We start from the raw sequence: 17,679 nt of genomic DNA, 5'->3' as shown, positions 1-17,679 counted from the left end.
TGTCGGTGATCGTCTTTGGCAATTTACAGTGATGCCTTTTGGACTTTGTAATGCACCAGCTACTTTTGAGAGACCCATGGACCAGGTACTGAAAGGATTACATTGGAAAACATGCTTGGTGTACCTGGACGACATCATCGTATTGGGTAAGAACTTTGATGAACATCTTAGGAACTTCGAGGAAGTTTTCCAGAGAATAGCTGGCGCTGGTCTGAAGTTAAGTCCCAAAAAGTGTGCGCTGTTTAAAATTGAAGTAAATTATTTGGGTCACAAGGTAACGACAGAGGGCATCTGTACTGCGAACGAAAAGATAGAGGCTGTAAACGATTGGCCAAGACCACAGAACCTACATGAATTGAGAAGTTTCCTTGGGCTGTGCACATATTACCGCCGATTTGTACCAAATTTTTTCAGCGTAGCCCATAGCCTCCATAAGCTTACAAGAAAAAATAAAGCTTTTGAATGGAAGAAGGAGCAAGAAGTGGCTTTTCAAACATTGAAGGAGCGTTTGTGCACTGCCCAAATGTTAGCATATCCGATTCCAGGAGCAACATTTATTCTAGATACAGATGCGAGTGGATATGCTATAGGAGGCGTTTTGTCACAACTGGTCGATGGACAGGAGAAGGTAGTTACATATTACAGCCGTTCAATTGGAAAACCAGAAAGGAACTACTGCGTTACACGGAGAGAGCTGTTGGCATTGGTAGAGTGCATTAAACATTTTCACAAATACCCCTAAAGCCAGCGATTCCGCGTCAGGACAGATCACGCAGCGTTGAAATGGCTTCTGCAGTTCCGTAATCCAGAAGGACAATTGGCACGGTGGATCGAGCGGCTACAATGCTATGACTTTTCCATTGAGCATCGGAAAGGTAGTACCCATGGGAATGCCGATGCTATGTCACGAAGACCATGTAGTTTGGAATGCAAGCACTGTTCAAAGGCCGAGGCTAAAGAAGACATTATAGATGTCCGCCTAATGACTATAACGTGTGCCGATGAATGGGACAAGGAACAACTAAGGAAGTGTCAGCTAGAAGATACAGATCTGTCACATGTTATGCAAGGGCTCGAACGAAACGAAAGACCAAATAGAGAGATGTCAGCAGAGAGTCCTGTTGCGAAGTCATATTGGGCACAGTGGAACAGTTTAGAATTGATATCCGGTTGCTTGCATCGAGTATGGGAGAGTGAGGATGGTCAATGCAAGAAGAAACTGATAGTTGTTCCCAGAAAGAGGATTCCTGACGTGCTAGGCGAGTTGCATAATGGTCCAAGCGGAGGTCATCTTGGAATCACGAAGACGCTCGAGAAGATTAAACAGAGATTCTATTGGGTTGTTTGCCGTCAGTCGGTCACTGAGTGGATTGCGAACTGCGAGGTTTGCAGCAGAGCGAAAGGGCCCAAAACCCGAAGTTATGGCCAGATGAAGCAATATAACTCAGGTGCGCCATTTGAAAGGATCGCTATGGATGTCGCAGGTCCATTTCCTACTAGCAACTGCGGAAGCAAATATGTACTGGTAGTTATGGATTATTTCAGCAAATGGCCAGAGCTATACCCAATCCCAAATCAAGAAGCAAAAACAGTAGCAGAAGTGTTTATAAACAATTGGGTTGCAAGGTATGGTGTACCAATAGAGTTACATTCTGACCAAGGCAGGAATTTCGAATCAGCTGTGTTCCAGGAAATGTGTAAATCATTGGGCATTCGAAAAACACGGACAACTGCATTGCATCCTCAGTCCGATGGTATGGTGGAACGTTTCAATAGAACTTTGGAGGAGCATTTAAGGAAAGTAGTAGACAAGTACCATAAAGAGTGGGATACCCGCATACCATTATTCTTGATGGCTTACCGATCAGCAGTGGAGACAACGGGCCAAACCCCTGCAAAAGTAATTTTTGGCAATGACCTTCGACTGCCAGCTGATTTGAAGTTTGGGATAGATCCCGAGGCGGAGAGATGTCAAGAAATCCACTGGTGTCTTGGAAGAAGAGCTGAGAGAGATACACGATCTTGTGAGACAACGAGCAAAGATTATGAGTGACAAGATGAAAGCCCGATACGATAAAGCAATTAATTCGGAAGGTTTTCAGGAAGGAGATTTGGCGCTGTTATACAACCCACAACGAAAAAAAGGTTTGTACGATTTTTAATAAGGGAGAAAAGGCTTTGAAGAGATTTACAAGGTATAATCGAAACAGCTGTCGCCTTGTCCGTCCTGATGTCACGTTGTTTAAATTTTTCCCAAATTATTAAATAAATTATAAAATTAAAAAATTGCCTCAAATAAATGTTTTCATACATTTAAAAAAGCAATATGGGCAATCCCCGATTATTAAAAATCGTACAAACAGACAAAATTGGTTAATTCGTTGTAGTTCTATAAATAGAACGAAAACAGCAACAAAAACCAAAGTTTCTTTGAAAACCGCCGTACCAAGCATAGCTTTAACACATAATTGCATACGAAGTATGCAATGTGTAAAAGATTAAAATATGCATAAAGAAGGCAATTGGGAAAGACTTCACAACAGGCATGACGTAGCTGAATGCGTTTACAACCATTTCAACTATCGTAGGGGTGCGAGTTCGACTCCCACTCCCGGGAGAAAAGGCTTTGAAGAGATTTACAAGGTATAATCGAAACAGCTGTCGCCTTGTCCGTCCTGATGTCACGTTGTTTAAATTTTTCCCAAATTATTAAATAAATTATAAAATTAAAAAATTGCCTCAAATAAATGTTTTCATACATTTAAAAAAGCAATATGGGCAATCCCCGATTATTAAAAATCGTACAAACAGACAAAATTGGTTAATTCGTTGTAGTTCTATAAATAGAACGAAAACAGCAACAAAAACCAAAGTTTCTTTGAAAACCGCCGTACCAAGCATAGCTTTAACACATAATTGCATACGAAGTATGCAATGTGTAAAAGATTAAAATATGCATAAAGAAGGCAATTGGGAAAGACTTCACAACAGGCATGACGTAGCTGAATGCGTTTACAACCATTTGAAGAGATTTACAAGGTATAATCGAAACAGCTGTCGCCTTGTCCGTCCTGATGTCACGTTGTTTAAATTTTTCCCAAATTATTAAATAAAATAAAAAAAAAAAAAAAAAGTTTGTCCCCGAAATTGCAGTGTAATTGGGAAGGCCCATACAAAGTTATAAAACGGATCAACGATGTAGTGTACCGCATACAAACCATTGGCAAACCACGAACCAAAATGAAAGTAGTTCATTTGGAAAGACTGGCAGCGTTTAGATCGAGAGATTTGTCTGACCGGGACAATCAGAGTTAGGTGAAGGACAGTGTTACGAATATTAGCAACACTAAGGGGTACTGTCATCCCTAAGCCGATGCTAAACAGTGATATCATGCACATCCAAAATCAATCATTATGTATCTACATACATAAACCAATCAATAATTATGTCTACACATATGTACGTACACGCAGCGGAGAAGCAACGCACAAACACATGCATATATCTTATCTGAGGTGCTCACAAGAGAGGGCAATAATTTGTGCAAGTATTACTCACGCGCATATGAGAAGCTATCAATCAGTTGAGTTAAGCAAGCTATCAGTAAGCGAAGTATACGTGTTATTGTGAAGTACTTTAATAAAGGCCTTTTTTGCATTATTGAAGATTGGAGTTATTTATTCAACAGTTTAGTGATTCGAACTTAGCACAAGGTTGCAAATAAGAGGATTTGCAGTAAATTCGTTACAATATGTATATCCATATTTTTACCTCAGATCGGCTGTGGGTATCAAACATTTCCGGTATACATGAATAATTTGTTGAAAATTTCAAGATGTGTAAATTTTGTTTACCAATCCCGCTGGAGATTTGGCAAATATACTAACAGCAATGTATACAAGGATTATAGGGAATCCAGATAGCCCAATAAAGTAATGTTAAGTGTTGGTATAAGAACGCTTGTTATAAGATGGTTTAGTAAAATTTGCAAAGCTTCTAAGTTTGCTGATACTCTATCAGCCCAATTCTAAACGAAAAATCCGTGCGAGTTTTTTCCCTTCTCCCATTCCTCGTATTCTAAATAAAAATTCCTTGTGAGTTTTTTTCACTTCTCCCTTTCCTCCTATTCTGAACAATGTTCATAGGAGTTTTTTCAGTAGTTAAATTAAAGGGAATGCATCAAAATAGTTAAAGGAAATTGGTTATTTTAAGAAAGAACACTTATTTGTACAAATTTGTGCTAAAAATTGTATTTACATTCTACCACAATATTCTCACTGTTAATACAACAACAACAACAACCACAATGCGCAACGAAATTTCAATTGATAAAACAGCTGACTTCGAAAATTCGAAATTCCTATTCCCCAATTATTCTTCTCCCTAGGAGAAAAGAATTGGAGGAATTTTTCCGCGGGAATAAAAAAATCCGCGAGAACAAAATTCCGCGAGAAAATTTAGAATTGGTCTGTATATGTTTTAGTTTCCTATATTTATAAATTAGCATCGCTTTTAGCCCGCACTCTGTCGTCAGTTTAAGAACCGATCACCGCCTCTCAAATAAAAGCTAGGGTAAGAAAGAAGCTCGATAGGGGCATCCATACCACCTTGACTTTATGTATACATACAGATGAGAATTCGTCCATCTAAAACATAGCGTAATAAAGTACCATATATTAAAAAAAGTGGTTTTCTAAGCATTTATCAATATGTTCAAGTAACTTGTGTACTAGTTTTATTAAATTTTATAGCTTACTCGTAAATATGTATGTATTTATATGATTATTCAGACAAAAACGATGGGCTTTGCGCTAGATTATAAATTTTTTTTACAATTACAGTTTTGAACTGTGCGACTAAGCTTCTAGTAACTTCATGCGTAATAAACAAAAAGTTGAAATTAGCAGATTTCGGTTTGGATGGATTCTGGTCAAAATTTTCTTCCATCAGGGGTGAAGCCTAGTTTCCGTGGTCTTTCATTAGAACCTTGGACAACAACAACAATTAAACTACGCCAAATGTTTTGCCTTCACAGAAACAATAATAATAAATTTGCTATTAAACAAACGACGACTTCGAGAAAACGCCGTATTTTTAATAACAAAAATAAACTACAAATTTACGTTAGAAAAGTTCGACTTATTTTTCGCCGAAGTCGTACCGAACTTATGTAACCGAAGCCGAAGAATCGCACAGCCTCTTTCAGAACGTCTTGCTTGCAGCTCCTAATTTTCTTAGTATTACTAACTTTTGGTCAAATAAAAAAAAGAACATAAAACGAAGCTAACAGCAAACTAAAATTGCACACACACACAATGTGTACCCTAATTGTACACTTAATAAAGCTTAAAAGATAAAATATTGAAACTAATCCATAAATACATTTCGGCAATAATAAAAAACCGAAATATATGTATGAACATGCATATAGATTTGTATCCTTATTTAAATACGTTCCGTCAATGTTATTGTGTGGATGTTTGTTAAGTGCGTTTTTGTGTGCTACCGCTGTAAGCAGGTAACTGTTTCAAGCACATCATCAACACCACCTGCGGCCTCCTCTCACTTTTTCGATGCTAAGTAATTCATATACTTGGCAGTTTGGCGTGCATTACGCACTAATTCGCTTTCATTTGCCGCATTCGCAGCATCCCAAACATTATCCTCACGACGTTGATCTCTTGCATTATTGGTATTATCATTCCAGCGTTCTTGTCGTTTTTGTTGTGACTGCCGCTGGAAATTTCGATGACGCTGATGACGCTGATCTATGTTGCTTGACGCTTCGCTGGCCAAACTACTTTGACTACTATAGCGTGCATTGAAATTACGTGTACGCTGTTGTTGATGCCGTTGCTTATGCCTTGAAGGACTTTGACTGCGTTGTTGTTGATAAGATGCATCATCTGGATCATCATCAAATTGACGTGATTTACCAGGACGTGGAAGTGTGCGTGCACGCGATGAGCTTCGACTATTTGATTCTGGACCATTGCTGACTTGATACGATGATTGTTCATCATATGAATTATTCATGGAATTTGAACGTGATTGGCGCCATGAAATGCTGTGTACGTTAGTTTCTTTTTGTTGTTGATGTTGTTGTTTTAAGAAGCGCGGCGGTTTGTCATAATTGTGACGGTTGTTATTATTATACTGTCGATTACCGTGCCTGTAATTATTACCACGTTCATAATTACTAATATAAGACCGTTCGCTACGATCATCCCCATGCTGGGATTGGCGATCCCAATTGGAATTGGCAATAGAATTAAAATTACTGCTACCCCGTTCCATCTTTTCTTGTGAATGTCGCAAACGATCATTTATACTGTATAAACGTATGCTTCCACCATCGCTACGCGTATCGTCATAAAAGCTGGCACTGTAGCGGCGACTTTGGTTATGCTGTGGTTTTTCATTTTTTTGAAAATCGTTCTCACGATTAAAGCGAGGTGCACGCCAACGGGGCAGGGGCTTAGTTTCATCCTGCTCGTCATCATGTGGCGATTGCTGCGAACCATCCCTGTAAAAGATGTAAGAATTCATACAAATGGAGTTTATTTTAGAGAGAGTTTTGACCAGTTTAGATCCAAGTGTGCGATATGCAATGTAGTAATATTTTTTCGAACACTTAAACGGGATAAGCCAATCCATCGCGAACGTACCACTGTCTGTTTGAGAATGGACAAGTTACGGGGAGCTATCACAAGTCTCTTACGAAATTTTAAAGTACGCTTCAAGATAGGGTTGGGAGTTAAGTGATGATGTATGAACATTTTGTTCTTCTTCTTATTAAGGTAAGTAGAGCAATGAAAAGGAAAGAAAAATCTAAAGGAAACACAAGAAAAAAGGGGGGGGAAGAAGAGAAGCGAAAGGAAAGGTGACCGGAACCGAAAGGAAGACGACACCCGAATCGAAAATGATCCGATAGCGGAACAGAATCTGAGGCCAAAATCAGACTGAAACGGGAAACCCAGACGGAAACAGGAACCGAATCCATATCAGAATCTGAAACGGGAGCTGGGACTAAACCCGATTATGGATTAAACCCCCCCCCCCCCCCCCCCCCCCCCCAGCGGGTTAGGGGATCAGAATATACCCGCGGTAGGTATGCCTGTCGTAAGAGGCGACTAAAATACCAGATTCAAGGGCCTGTGTAGCGCAACCTTTCAGGTTGCCAGCGCAATATATAGCTTCTCCAAACCCAATTGTCAACCTCACCTATCCGCGGCGAATCCTGTTTCACTAACAGACGAGGCTCTGGCGACCCCAAGCTCCTCATGGAACTTGGGGGTAGGGAGGGAGGGAATGGCCTGAAGGTTTAATGTGGCCACATAAATCGTTCCCGAGATGGTCGGGCTAGCACCTTAATGGTGCTATGGTACCGGAGCGTACCGGATTTGTATCCGGCAAAGGACCATCACATCGATAACACTCCCCAAAGCCTTCGGGGAGCAACCTTATCGCTACAACAACAACAACAACAACATGGATTAAACCGACATCGAAACCGGACCAATATAAGAACCGTAATCAATATCAACATAGGATCTAGAGCAGCTTAAGCCAAATCAAATTGCAAATAATCTGGCAACAACATCAAACTCTTCGAATCGTATTTAAATTTTACATCAAAAGTTAAATTAAAGAAATCCAAAATGTATGAAGAAGATACTGGGGCCTAGTTATGTAATTTGATTCGGAAGAGATTTCTTTTGTATTTGAAAAAAAAAGTTATAATTTGCCAGATTTCATTTGCTTTCGAATCGGGTTTCGTAATAAAACCCCCGTGGTTCGTACTTTGGACGAGCTCTTGTCAATATAAAAATCCTAGTTTTCCACAGGTTTACACATTAAACTCTGTGAGTTGGTAATCAATACTTTTTTCTATTTACTTTAGTTTTATTCACCTTTCGTTATGCTCACTTAGCTGCTGTTGTTTAAGTGGGCGTGGTGAATTACGGGGTTTTTGCGAACGTCTAGCATTCCGACTGCTGCTATCGTCGTCTTCATATCGACTATTACCAGATGCGTTTAATGTGTCACGTCCATTACTCAAACGATCATGCACTCCAGAATCAATGCCATCCACAACACCGCCAACACCACTTATATCTTTATATCCTTGCTCGTAACTGTTCAATTCATTTCCAAATTCACTTTCGTACAATGAATCTTCGCACACCTGTTCACTCCATTTTTTTGTTGATAGTGATTCAAAGGAATTATTTGCAACAACTCCTTCACTATCACCATTTTCAAAACTTGTATTTGCCGATTGTACATCAGTTGCTCCTACATTGCATTTAGGTTCTTTTGGTGAAAATTTATCTAAAGAATTTATTTGTTGTTGAGATGGTTGAGATTTTATTGGTGATAAAGATTGTTGTTGTTGCAATTGTTGTGCTGGTGTCTTTTGATCCACAACGGGTGTGTACAGCGGTGGTGGCGGAGTTTGTTGTTGTTCCATAACCCTTGCATTATTATTATTGTTGTTGCCTTCATCTTCGACGTCTTGTACAAGATATTTTGTATACATTTGTTCTAATTGTGTACCCAAATTTGTAAAATTACTATAATATAGATCCAATGTCATTAGTAGCAACGCTTTGACGTTCGCACTAAGAGCAGGCTGTTCAATTAAATTACGTCTTATGTGATAAAGTAATTTTGTTAATTCATTTTTATGCTTTACACGTATAATATCACCATTTAGTGTAATTTGTGATAATAATAATTTGGCCAAATTACCGTTGATTGGTTCTGAAGCGCAAACTTCGCGATTGAGTAAGCTTAATAAAGATTCACCCAATATTGTTATTGGCGACTGATCGGCTAAACGTACACGATTATAATATTCGCCCAATAGTGTGATCGAATTGTAGAGGCGATCTTTGTCGTGTATGCGATAGGTGTCTGCATTCAGATAATTTGCTTCGAGCACTTTTAGCATGGCACTACGTATTTTAATGTCTTTCATAGCTAATTGATCGAAGTTGTGTGAAGAGAAGAGAAACGCAAATTTTAATGCCATTTCGCTATCGCCTAGTGCTTTATCATTAATATAATCCATGCATTCACTGTGAGTAAAAAAGAAATAAGAAGTTAAAGATTGAAATATTTTCATGAGTTATGTGTATTTTAAATTTATAAAAAAGATAGTCTAGAGTCTAGAGTGTTTCGTAAAACAATAATAACAACAGATGTTTATGAGTTGGAATCACATACTTTTAATATTACAATTGTCCTCAACTCCTAAAAACTGAACTTGAAAATTCCCAAAACCTTTTTAACTGATACAATTTCAAGAAGATAATTTCGTAATTCGATGAGAATGATAATGCGATTCGGTAGCTATTTAGGGTTACTCAGCTTTTCGAATTTATCTGAGGACGAGTTATCAGAAAGTTGAGAAAGAGTTACCTAAAAACACTTTTAAAAGTTATTCCGTGCACGGTATGTCTGAAAAAGTCACGGAATCAAATAGAACTAATATGCGAAAGGTGTATACATGCGACGAAGCTATGCTGGACAAAAGTAATGCCTTTAAACGAAGAATCATCACACATCAGAACAAACATAAATGCAAATTTCACCGCCGCCATGCTAATTGCATAACCAGTCAGATAAATTCCATGTTCCCCCATAGAACGGTGCTCCCAGATAGAGCGAACGAGTGGGTATTGTAATGCGTTCAACTCTCAGGTCCTCTCCGCATAGTTGCATTTTTGTTTCTTAATATTGGATGAATCACATGCAATTCAATGTAACCTTTCACATCTGTCGTTATTGGTTTTTTAAGATTGCGAACAAACGGATGTCATTTACACTGTCTTTAGTAAAGCTTCTGACTTTGTTAATCAGGAGCTCTTAGTTCATAAACTTGATATATTGGGTTTCCTAAGCCTTTATTCAATTGTTTTTGAAGTTATCTTGAAGATAAGACTCCATGAATTTGCTTTAAAAACAATCTTTCAAAGTCGATTGATGTAACTTCTGGAGTGCACCAGGGTAGCTACTTGAGTCCATGTAGGCGTTATTTCTGATCCGAAATAAAGTTTTACCATACATATCTCAACCACTATAAACAAAGCAACTGGTGTACTAGAATTTATCAAACGTTGGGCTAAAGAGTGTGAAGACCCCTATTTCACTAAAATTCTTTATACCTCGCTGGTACGTCCTTTTTTCCAGTATTGTTCATGTGTTTGGCCTCCAACCTATCAAAGCCATATAACATGATTGAGTTGGTCCAGAGACACTTTTTAGTTTTTGCATTATGAGATCTCAACTGGGAATGAAGTACTTACTTACTTCACCATACAGGAATAAGCTTCTTTTGACCCCAGCGGGTTAGGGGATCAGAATATACCCGCGGTAGGTATGCCTGTCGTAAGAGGCGACTAAAATACGAGATTCAAGGGGCTGTGTAGCGCAACCCTTCAGGTTGCCAGCGCAATATATAGCTTCTCCAAACCCAATTGTCAACCTTACCTATCCGCGGCGAATCCTGTTTCACTAACAGACGAGGCTCTGGCGACCCCAAACTCCTCATGGAACTTGAGGGTGGGGAGGGGGGAATGGTCTGAAGGTTTAATGAGGCCACATAAACCGTTCTCGAGATGGTTGGGCTAGTACTTTAATGGTGCTGTGGTACCGGAGCGTACCGGATCTGTATCCGGCAAAGGACCATCACATCGATAACACTCCCCAAAGCCTTCGGGGAGCAACTTTATCGCTACAACAACAACAACAACAGGCTTCTTTTGATTAATTTTCCATCTCTAGAAAATCGTAGAGTATTACTCGGCGTTATGTTTATTCACAAGCTCATCATTGGCGTGGTTGACTGCCCTGACATAATCAGTCGACTAATTTTGCCAGAAATAACATCGTCATTGGTGTTGTTGTTGTTGTAGCGATAAGGACGCTGCCCGAAGGACTTGGGGAGTGTTATCGAGTTGATGATCCTTTGCCGGATACAGACCCGATACGTTCCGGTACCAAGCCCGACCATATCGGGAGCGATTTGTAATGACCACATGCGGCCTTCTGGCCATACCGCCCTCCCACCCCTTAGATCCATGAGGAGTTCGGGGTCGCCAGAGCCTCGGCTGTTAATGAAACAGGATTCGTCACGAGCAGTGAGGTTGGCAATTGGGTTGGAGAAGCTATAAATTACACTGGTAACCACTTGAATCGCTTGATTGATGGGTAGTTCTTTACCGTAGCTCACAACTGCTCAAACTCGTCCAAATATATCGGAACAGCTGTCAAAAGACACGCTTTGGACCCAGGACGACGAATTCGAAAGCGAAAACTGAAAGTTGTATATCTGTCCAGGATATTTATAAAAGAGATTAGAAAATTTCATGTCTTGATGTCCAAACCGGTGTTGGACCCACCTTGGGTAATTTTTTAAGAGCGCCCCCCAATGGTGATCTTCCAAAAATTAGTGTGAACTTGAATTTTTAGTTTAGAGTGTTCTAAGATAAAAACCGTTTGTTTATGCATATACTTTAATTTCTTGAGGTCACTGATCTTCCTGTTCATTATGCTAACTTGCGCAAATGAGTCATAAAGTTTAATGCAGAACATAAATGGAAAAAGAATCAAACACGCATACACACTAAATGCTTAAAAGCAAACAAACAATAAAATAAATATTAATGTATATTGAATTTCAGTTGCAGAATGAAACAATATTAAGCTGTTTGCTGGTAAATAATTATACTCATATGTATCACTCTTTTTCAAGGCCAAACAACGTTAAAGTGTCTCAAAGGAAAGTGCTGTACCACTCCATCGCCGATCTAAGGATGATTGTTCAAAACTGTCGCCTTTCTTTATGTAAAGTGTACTTTTAACCACAATCATTTTTCAGAAAATGGATAAGCAATTGAAGTCATTGCGAATAACGTTTTAAGGGACAAAATCGTATGTTCAGACACAATCCGGATACAAGCAGCATCATCTTGGAAATGATTGAATATGACCACATTCAAACTTTTAGGACCACTTTCGCAACACTCCCCTATGGATTGAAGGTTGTTAAGTGCAGTACAAAGCTCTATAGTTTCAATGCTTCCCCAACTGAATTCCCACCTCACCTAAAACACTCGAATCAAAACATAAATAAATGCAAGACGCGACAGCCTCCGAGGAGATTTGAGGCCGAGCTTCTCTTCTAGTTTAAGTCGTGCTCTTTTAATTTTCCCTAAAAATTGGCGGGACGGGACCTACATGTTTTTGCCGACCGAACGGCATCTGCAAGGCAGTTGAGTTTTGCCGAAAAGCTTTTCATGCAGAAATACACTCGGAGTTTTTGTCAAATCAGTTTCGAGGGGCGACCCCGCTTATACAAATTTTTTTCTAATTAAAAAATCTTGTTTCTAAATTTTTGACCGGGAGTTGCAACACAGGACCTTTGACGTAGTAGGCGCAGCACGCTTCCATCACACCACGGCGGCCGCCACATATTTAGGCGACCCCAAATTAATCACGGAAGTAGGGATTGAGATGTGTGATCTGGAAGGTTCAATCTAACCTAAACTACAGGGATCATCGCCCTAGTGCTTTAATGGTGCTAGTAACCGGAACGTAGCGAATCTATAAGTTCATAAGGTATAAAAGACTTCTTTGTAGAAAGGGGAAAACGGTACGCTTAACTGAACGAATGGCTACACAAATATCTACAAGAAGCTACTTACCATAACATGTTTTCATCTCGCACTACAACACAAAAGTCTGCACTGATCGCCTTAATTTTGTGATTCATTCTAATACCATCGTCCTGCAAATCTAGACCTCGTATCATTTCGACCAGATGATCATAAGAGCATGCTCCTGGCGGTAGATTGAGTCCTGTGTTCATTGTAGTTGGCTGTAGGAAATTAGAAACGTCGCTTAGACTGCAAGCCGCTCTTCCAGCGCCATTTTCAAAACCATTTGATGCGTCATTTGCTCCAGTATTTACGACGTTACCTCCAGCAAGAGTGTTCCTATTATATTGGCCTGTTGCATTATTATTGGCCATTGTTTTTTGTGGCATAAACTTTTTCTTGCTAAGATTGATAATTGCTTCAGTTTATTGTATTATGTATATATATATATATGCAATATTCTATAAGCGATGCTGTATGGCTGTGTGTATGTCATATATTTCTTGCGGACGTCCAATACTCTCCGCTTTCCCCACTTCTGTAGTTGTACGACAACAAATAATTCTTATTGTATTATACGCTTATTTTGTGCACAAATAAAGCGTTCAATTCCAATATATATTACAATATTAAGTGCAATATTTGTGATTTGAAGTGCCGAATGTAGCAACACCAAAAACACAAATATGTGGAAGGAATACGGCCGTAATGGCGCTTTACAAAATCAATTCGCCGTGGGTCTGCTCACTCCAACTACCTTCTTTTAAGTAATTTCACAATTCAGCGACAGGTAAAACTAATATTTTATATATACAATTTGTTGAAAAATAAAGTATTTAATTAGCACTGCGTCTCGTGGAAATGCGCTTTTTAAAGAATTGAAAAGTTGAAAGCAAATCGTAGGAAATATGAAAAAATTGAAAGAAAATGCCAAAAAACTGAAGGAATAAAAAATCTGTCAAAGAGAAATGTCGTTTTGCCGCTCGGACTACAGTGCCTTTCAAACATTGTAAATTTTACCCTTCCAAATGGGTTTACAATTGACAGTTGTCAGTGGCCAAGGCGTTTTCAGTAGTTGCAAGGCGAATCCATACCAGGTGGTGGCAAAGCGAATTCAAGCAATTCGACGTGCGCAAGGCGAATTCAGTAGAGGTGGTGTTATCCCAACAGCTGATTGCTTCTTCTTGATAATTTTCCATACAGCGCCACTTTGACATTCTTCCGCACGTCCAAGGCGAATCCATACCAGGTGGTGGCAAAGCGAACTCAACCAATTCGCCGTGCAGAAGAATGTCAAGTCAAAAGAAAATTTTCATAGATTTCGATTAACTTACATGTTGTAGTACAAGGCGCTGTATGGAAAATTATCAAGAAGAAGCAATGAGCTGATGGGATAACACCACCTGTAATGAATTCGCCTTGGTCAAGTCAAAAGAAAATTTTCATAGATTTCGATTAACTGACATTTTGAAAATTTTCTTTTCACTTGACATTCTTCTGCACGGCGAATTGGTTGAGTTCGCTTTGCCACCACCTGGTATGGATTCGCCTTGCGGCTTTGTATGGAAAATAATCAAGAAGAAGCAATCAACTGATGGGATAACACCTGGTACTGAAACCGCCTTGAGTAGTTGTTATCCCAACAGCTGATTGCTTCTTCTTGATTATTTTCCATACAACGCCTTGTACATTGTGAATTCATTCAAGTGAAAAATCTTTCTATTCCTCCATTTCCATAACTACCTGTCAAATGGTTTTTATTTCTGTGAGATAAATTTCTATTTTTAAAATTGTTGCAAAAACGCTGAAAAAAAAATTGTTCTGGAGCACATTTTTGCACGCAAGGAAACCACATACGCAAAATTTCACTCTCTATGATATTCCGTTGAGAAAGAAATGGCCCGCAGTATTGATGCTAGATATTTTCATTTGCACACCTTGGACTTGAAGATTTTCCGTACATAATTTCATTTTTCAAAAAATTAAAGTATTGAACATTTGAATATCTGTTTTCTTTGGATATTTAATTTTTTTCTGTAAAGTATTTGAAAAATAAAATTTTGTATGGAAAATCTTCAAGCCCAAGGTGTGCAAATGAGTATATCTAGCATCAATACTGCGGGCCATTTTTTTTCTCAACGGAATATCATAGAGAGTTAACTTTTGCGTGTGCAAAAATGTGCTCCAGAACCATTTTTTTACGGTTTTTGCAACAATTTTAAAAATAGACATTTATTTCACAGAAATAAAAAATGTGCTTTTAAAGAGTTTTTAATTACAAGCAAATTGGTGTTTGAATTGTCAAAATCGGTGAAGCCTTTAGGCTGCTACTCACCTTCAAAAGAAAGAGGACAAAAAACTTAAATGGCAATTATCAAGACGAATTCATTACAGGTGGTGTTATCCCATCAGCTGATTGCTTCTTCTTGATAATTTTCCATACAAAGCCTTGTACAACAAAATGTCAGTTAATCGAAATCAAGGCGAATCTATACTAGGTGGTGGCAAAGCGAATTCAACCAATTCGCCGTACGGAAGAAAGTCAAGTCAAACGAAAATTTTCATTGATTTCGATTAACTGACATGTTGTAGTACAAGGCACTGTATGGAAAATTATCAAGAAGAAGCAATCAGCTGATGGGATAACACCACCTGTAATGAATTCGCCTTGGTCAAGTCAAAAGAAAATTTTCATAGATTTCGATTAACTGACATTTTATTGTATACGGCTTTGTCAAGGCGAAATCAGTACAGGTGGTGTTACCCCAACAGCTGATTGCTTCTTCTTGATTATTTTCCAAACAACGCCTTGTACATTGTGAATTCATTCAAGTGAAAAGTCTTTCTATTCCTCCTTTGCCATAACTACCTGTCAAATAACACCACCTGTAATGAATTAGCCTTAGGGGGACTCATGTAACCTTATAAATGCCTTATAAAGTGTGTAAACGTATAAATTTATCTAGTGCGTAAACGAGATGTCAAATTTTGTATGAAAAATCATTTACACAATTTGTATAAATTTACGCGCACATTTCATTCTGTAAACGCGGTAAACTCAAAGGAATGCAACCTTGCAGACATTACAGCAGGCATTTTCATCAGAAATCTCCAACATCAGTAAGTAAAGACGTTTTAGTTTTGATTATTCACTTAATCTTGGCATTTTTTAATTTGTATAACAATCAACAAAATTTTGTTTGGCAATAATACAGCTGATAAACAATCAAGTTTATCAAGAATATTACTAGGTGCGTTCATAAAACAGTGTGTGTAAATGGATATAATTTTACACCTTATAAGTTTAAATGCTTTCATGAGTCCCCCTCTTGATCGAAATCTATGAAAGTTTTCTTTTGACTTAACATTCATCTGCTCGGCGAATTGATTGAATTCGTTTTGCCATCACCAGGTATAGATTCACCTTGGCAATTATTAAGGACACATTTTTTTTTTGGAAAAATCGAAGCATTGTTTACTATAAATCGAAGATTGTCGACAGCTATCAAATAACACTTCTGTTGCTCAAAAATAAATTATCACGTTTTTAGGTGATCCGTTTCAGGAATTTTCACTCAAAATGAAACACGCACTATAAAACCATCCTATGTCCTCCCTGATTCACGAATCGTTCGAAGATATCTTCTAGTTTCACTTCAATGTCAGAATGTATATTCAGCAACGCCAGACCGACCAATCTTTGCTGAAGCATGGTCGTTCTGAGACACGTTTTAAACCGACGTAATGTTGAAAAAGACCTTTCGGCGCTTGCATTCGTTACACAAATCGTACATAAAATTTTGAGCAAAGCATGGATGGTTGAGTATGCATTTTTGTCACAAAATTCCAAAGTTTCCACAGCGTTAGTTGGTATACCAGAGGTTATTTGAGAATTTCCGGCGGTCTTTTGCTTCCAAAAATATTGCCAATGAGTAATTTCTCCTTGAAGCCTTAAGTAAAGAAGCTTATCGGATTCCTTCCAAAGTGTGGAACCGCTCTGTTAAACATTCGATTAAATGTGTAACTTCACTCGTTGTTGTATCTTTTATATTCTTCGGGAGCAATGAACATTTCTGAAACCCAGACAAAACTTCTGGAGAAAATCGAATTTTCAATCTTCTATAATATTTCCCAGAAGAGGAATGTAGATGGAGACGCGCAAATAGTCTTCACAGTATGATGTTTCGTGATTTCCTCGTTTTGTTTGTCAAATCACCGTAATCTAACAATTTGAAAATAGATAATAGGCCTGAACAATTTCCCAACGTAGAATGATTTCCATAAGTGTATATTTTAATTTCTGAACCAAATTCGGATTTTTCGACCTTTTGGCGAGGGGAGGGATAGCCTGAAGGTTTAATGTGGCCATATAAATCGTTCCCGAGATGGTCGGGGTAGCAACTTAATGGTGCTGTGTTAACGGAGCGTACCTGATCTGTATCCGGCAAAGGACCATCACATCGATAACACTCCCCAAAGTCTTCGGGGAGAAACCTTATCGCTACAACAACAACAACCAGAGGTTTGTGTCTCCGATTTTAGGTACACCCTGTTCTATAGCTAGTTATTTAAGCATTATATTGTTACGGTCTGCTGTTATGGTCTACGGTTACGGTCCACTTGGGAGCGTTTTCGTGCGAACACACCTAACGACTGGGGATGGGGCGAAAGTATCGAAAAAGAAGAAAGAAAAAGACCGGCGATCTCTAGGAGGAAACACGCAGTTTCCGGAAAAAAAGATTATTGCTTGGATTACGACAGCTGGAGGTAAACAACAAAACGTGGGATCGATCTGCTTTCATCCATAATAGCGATAAACCAAATAATTTCGTAAAACACATAAGAAATAAAACACATAAAATAAGAAACAGCTCACAAAAAATTTGTGCCGTGTATATTCGGACCCGACCGTATGGTTGATAGTGGCTGGTACCTGTGAAACGAAAACCAAATGAATTTGCGTAACGAAATTCGCAGTGAATTTCACAAAGTTGTACGGGCATAGATTTGATC

General features: G+C 38.6%; 1 protein-coding gene across 1 annotated transcript; it reads right to left on the bottom strand.

The window, feature by feature from the left end:
* Positions 1-4,690: 4,690 nt before the first annotated feature.
* LOC137244728 (putative uncharacterized protein DDB_G0285119) lies at positions 4,691-13,632 on the bottom strand. The gene is made up of 3 exons (XM_067774157.1): positions 12,715-13,632; positions 7,915-9,084; positions 4,691-6,527 (listed from the first exon to the last, which is right to left on the bottom strand). The coding sequence occupies exons 1-3, from the start codon at positions 13,053-13,055 to the stop codon at positions 5,564-5,566; spliced, it is 2,475 nt and encodes an 824-aa protein (XP_067630258.1). The 5' UTR covers positions 13,056-13,632; the 3' UTR covers positions 4,691-5,563.
* Between the last annotated feature and the right edge of the window lie 4,047 nt (positions 13,633-17,679).

The sequence above is a fragment of the Eurosta solidaginis genome, chromosome 3, assembly GCF_040869045.1.
Source record: "Eurosta solidaginis isolate ZX-2024a chromosome 3, ASM4086904v1, whole genome shotgun sequence".
NCBI classification, from domain to species: domain Eukaryota; kingdom Metazoa; phylum Arthropoda; class Insecta; order Diptera; family Tephritidae; genus Eurosta; species Eurosta solidaginis.
The sequence above is the reverse complement of the archived record's forward strand: the minus strand, read 5'-3'. Positions and strand labels throughout refer to the sequence as shown.

Bases quoted from the DNA above. Each gene is read 5' to 3' on its own strand.
- LOC137244728 (XM_067774157.1), bottom strand. From the start codon at position 13,055: ATGCCACAAAAAACAATGGCCAATAATAATGCAACAGGCCAATATAAT. The intron at 9,085-12,714 runs GTAAGTAGCTTC...TTTTACTCACAG, and splicing joins CGAGATGAAAACATGTTATG to TGAATGCATGGATTATATTA. The intron at 6,528-7,914 runs GTGAATAAAACT...CATCTTTTACAG, and splicing joins CTAAGTGAGCATAACGAAAG to GGATGGTTCGCAGCAATCGC.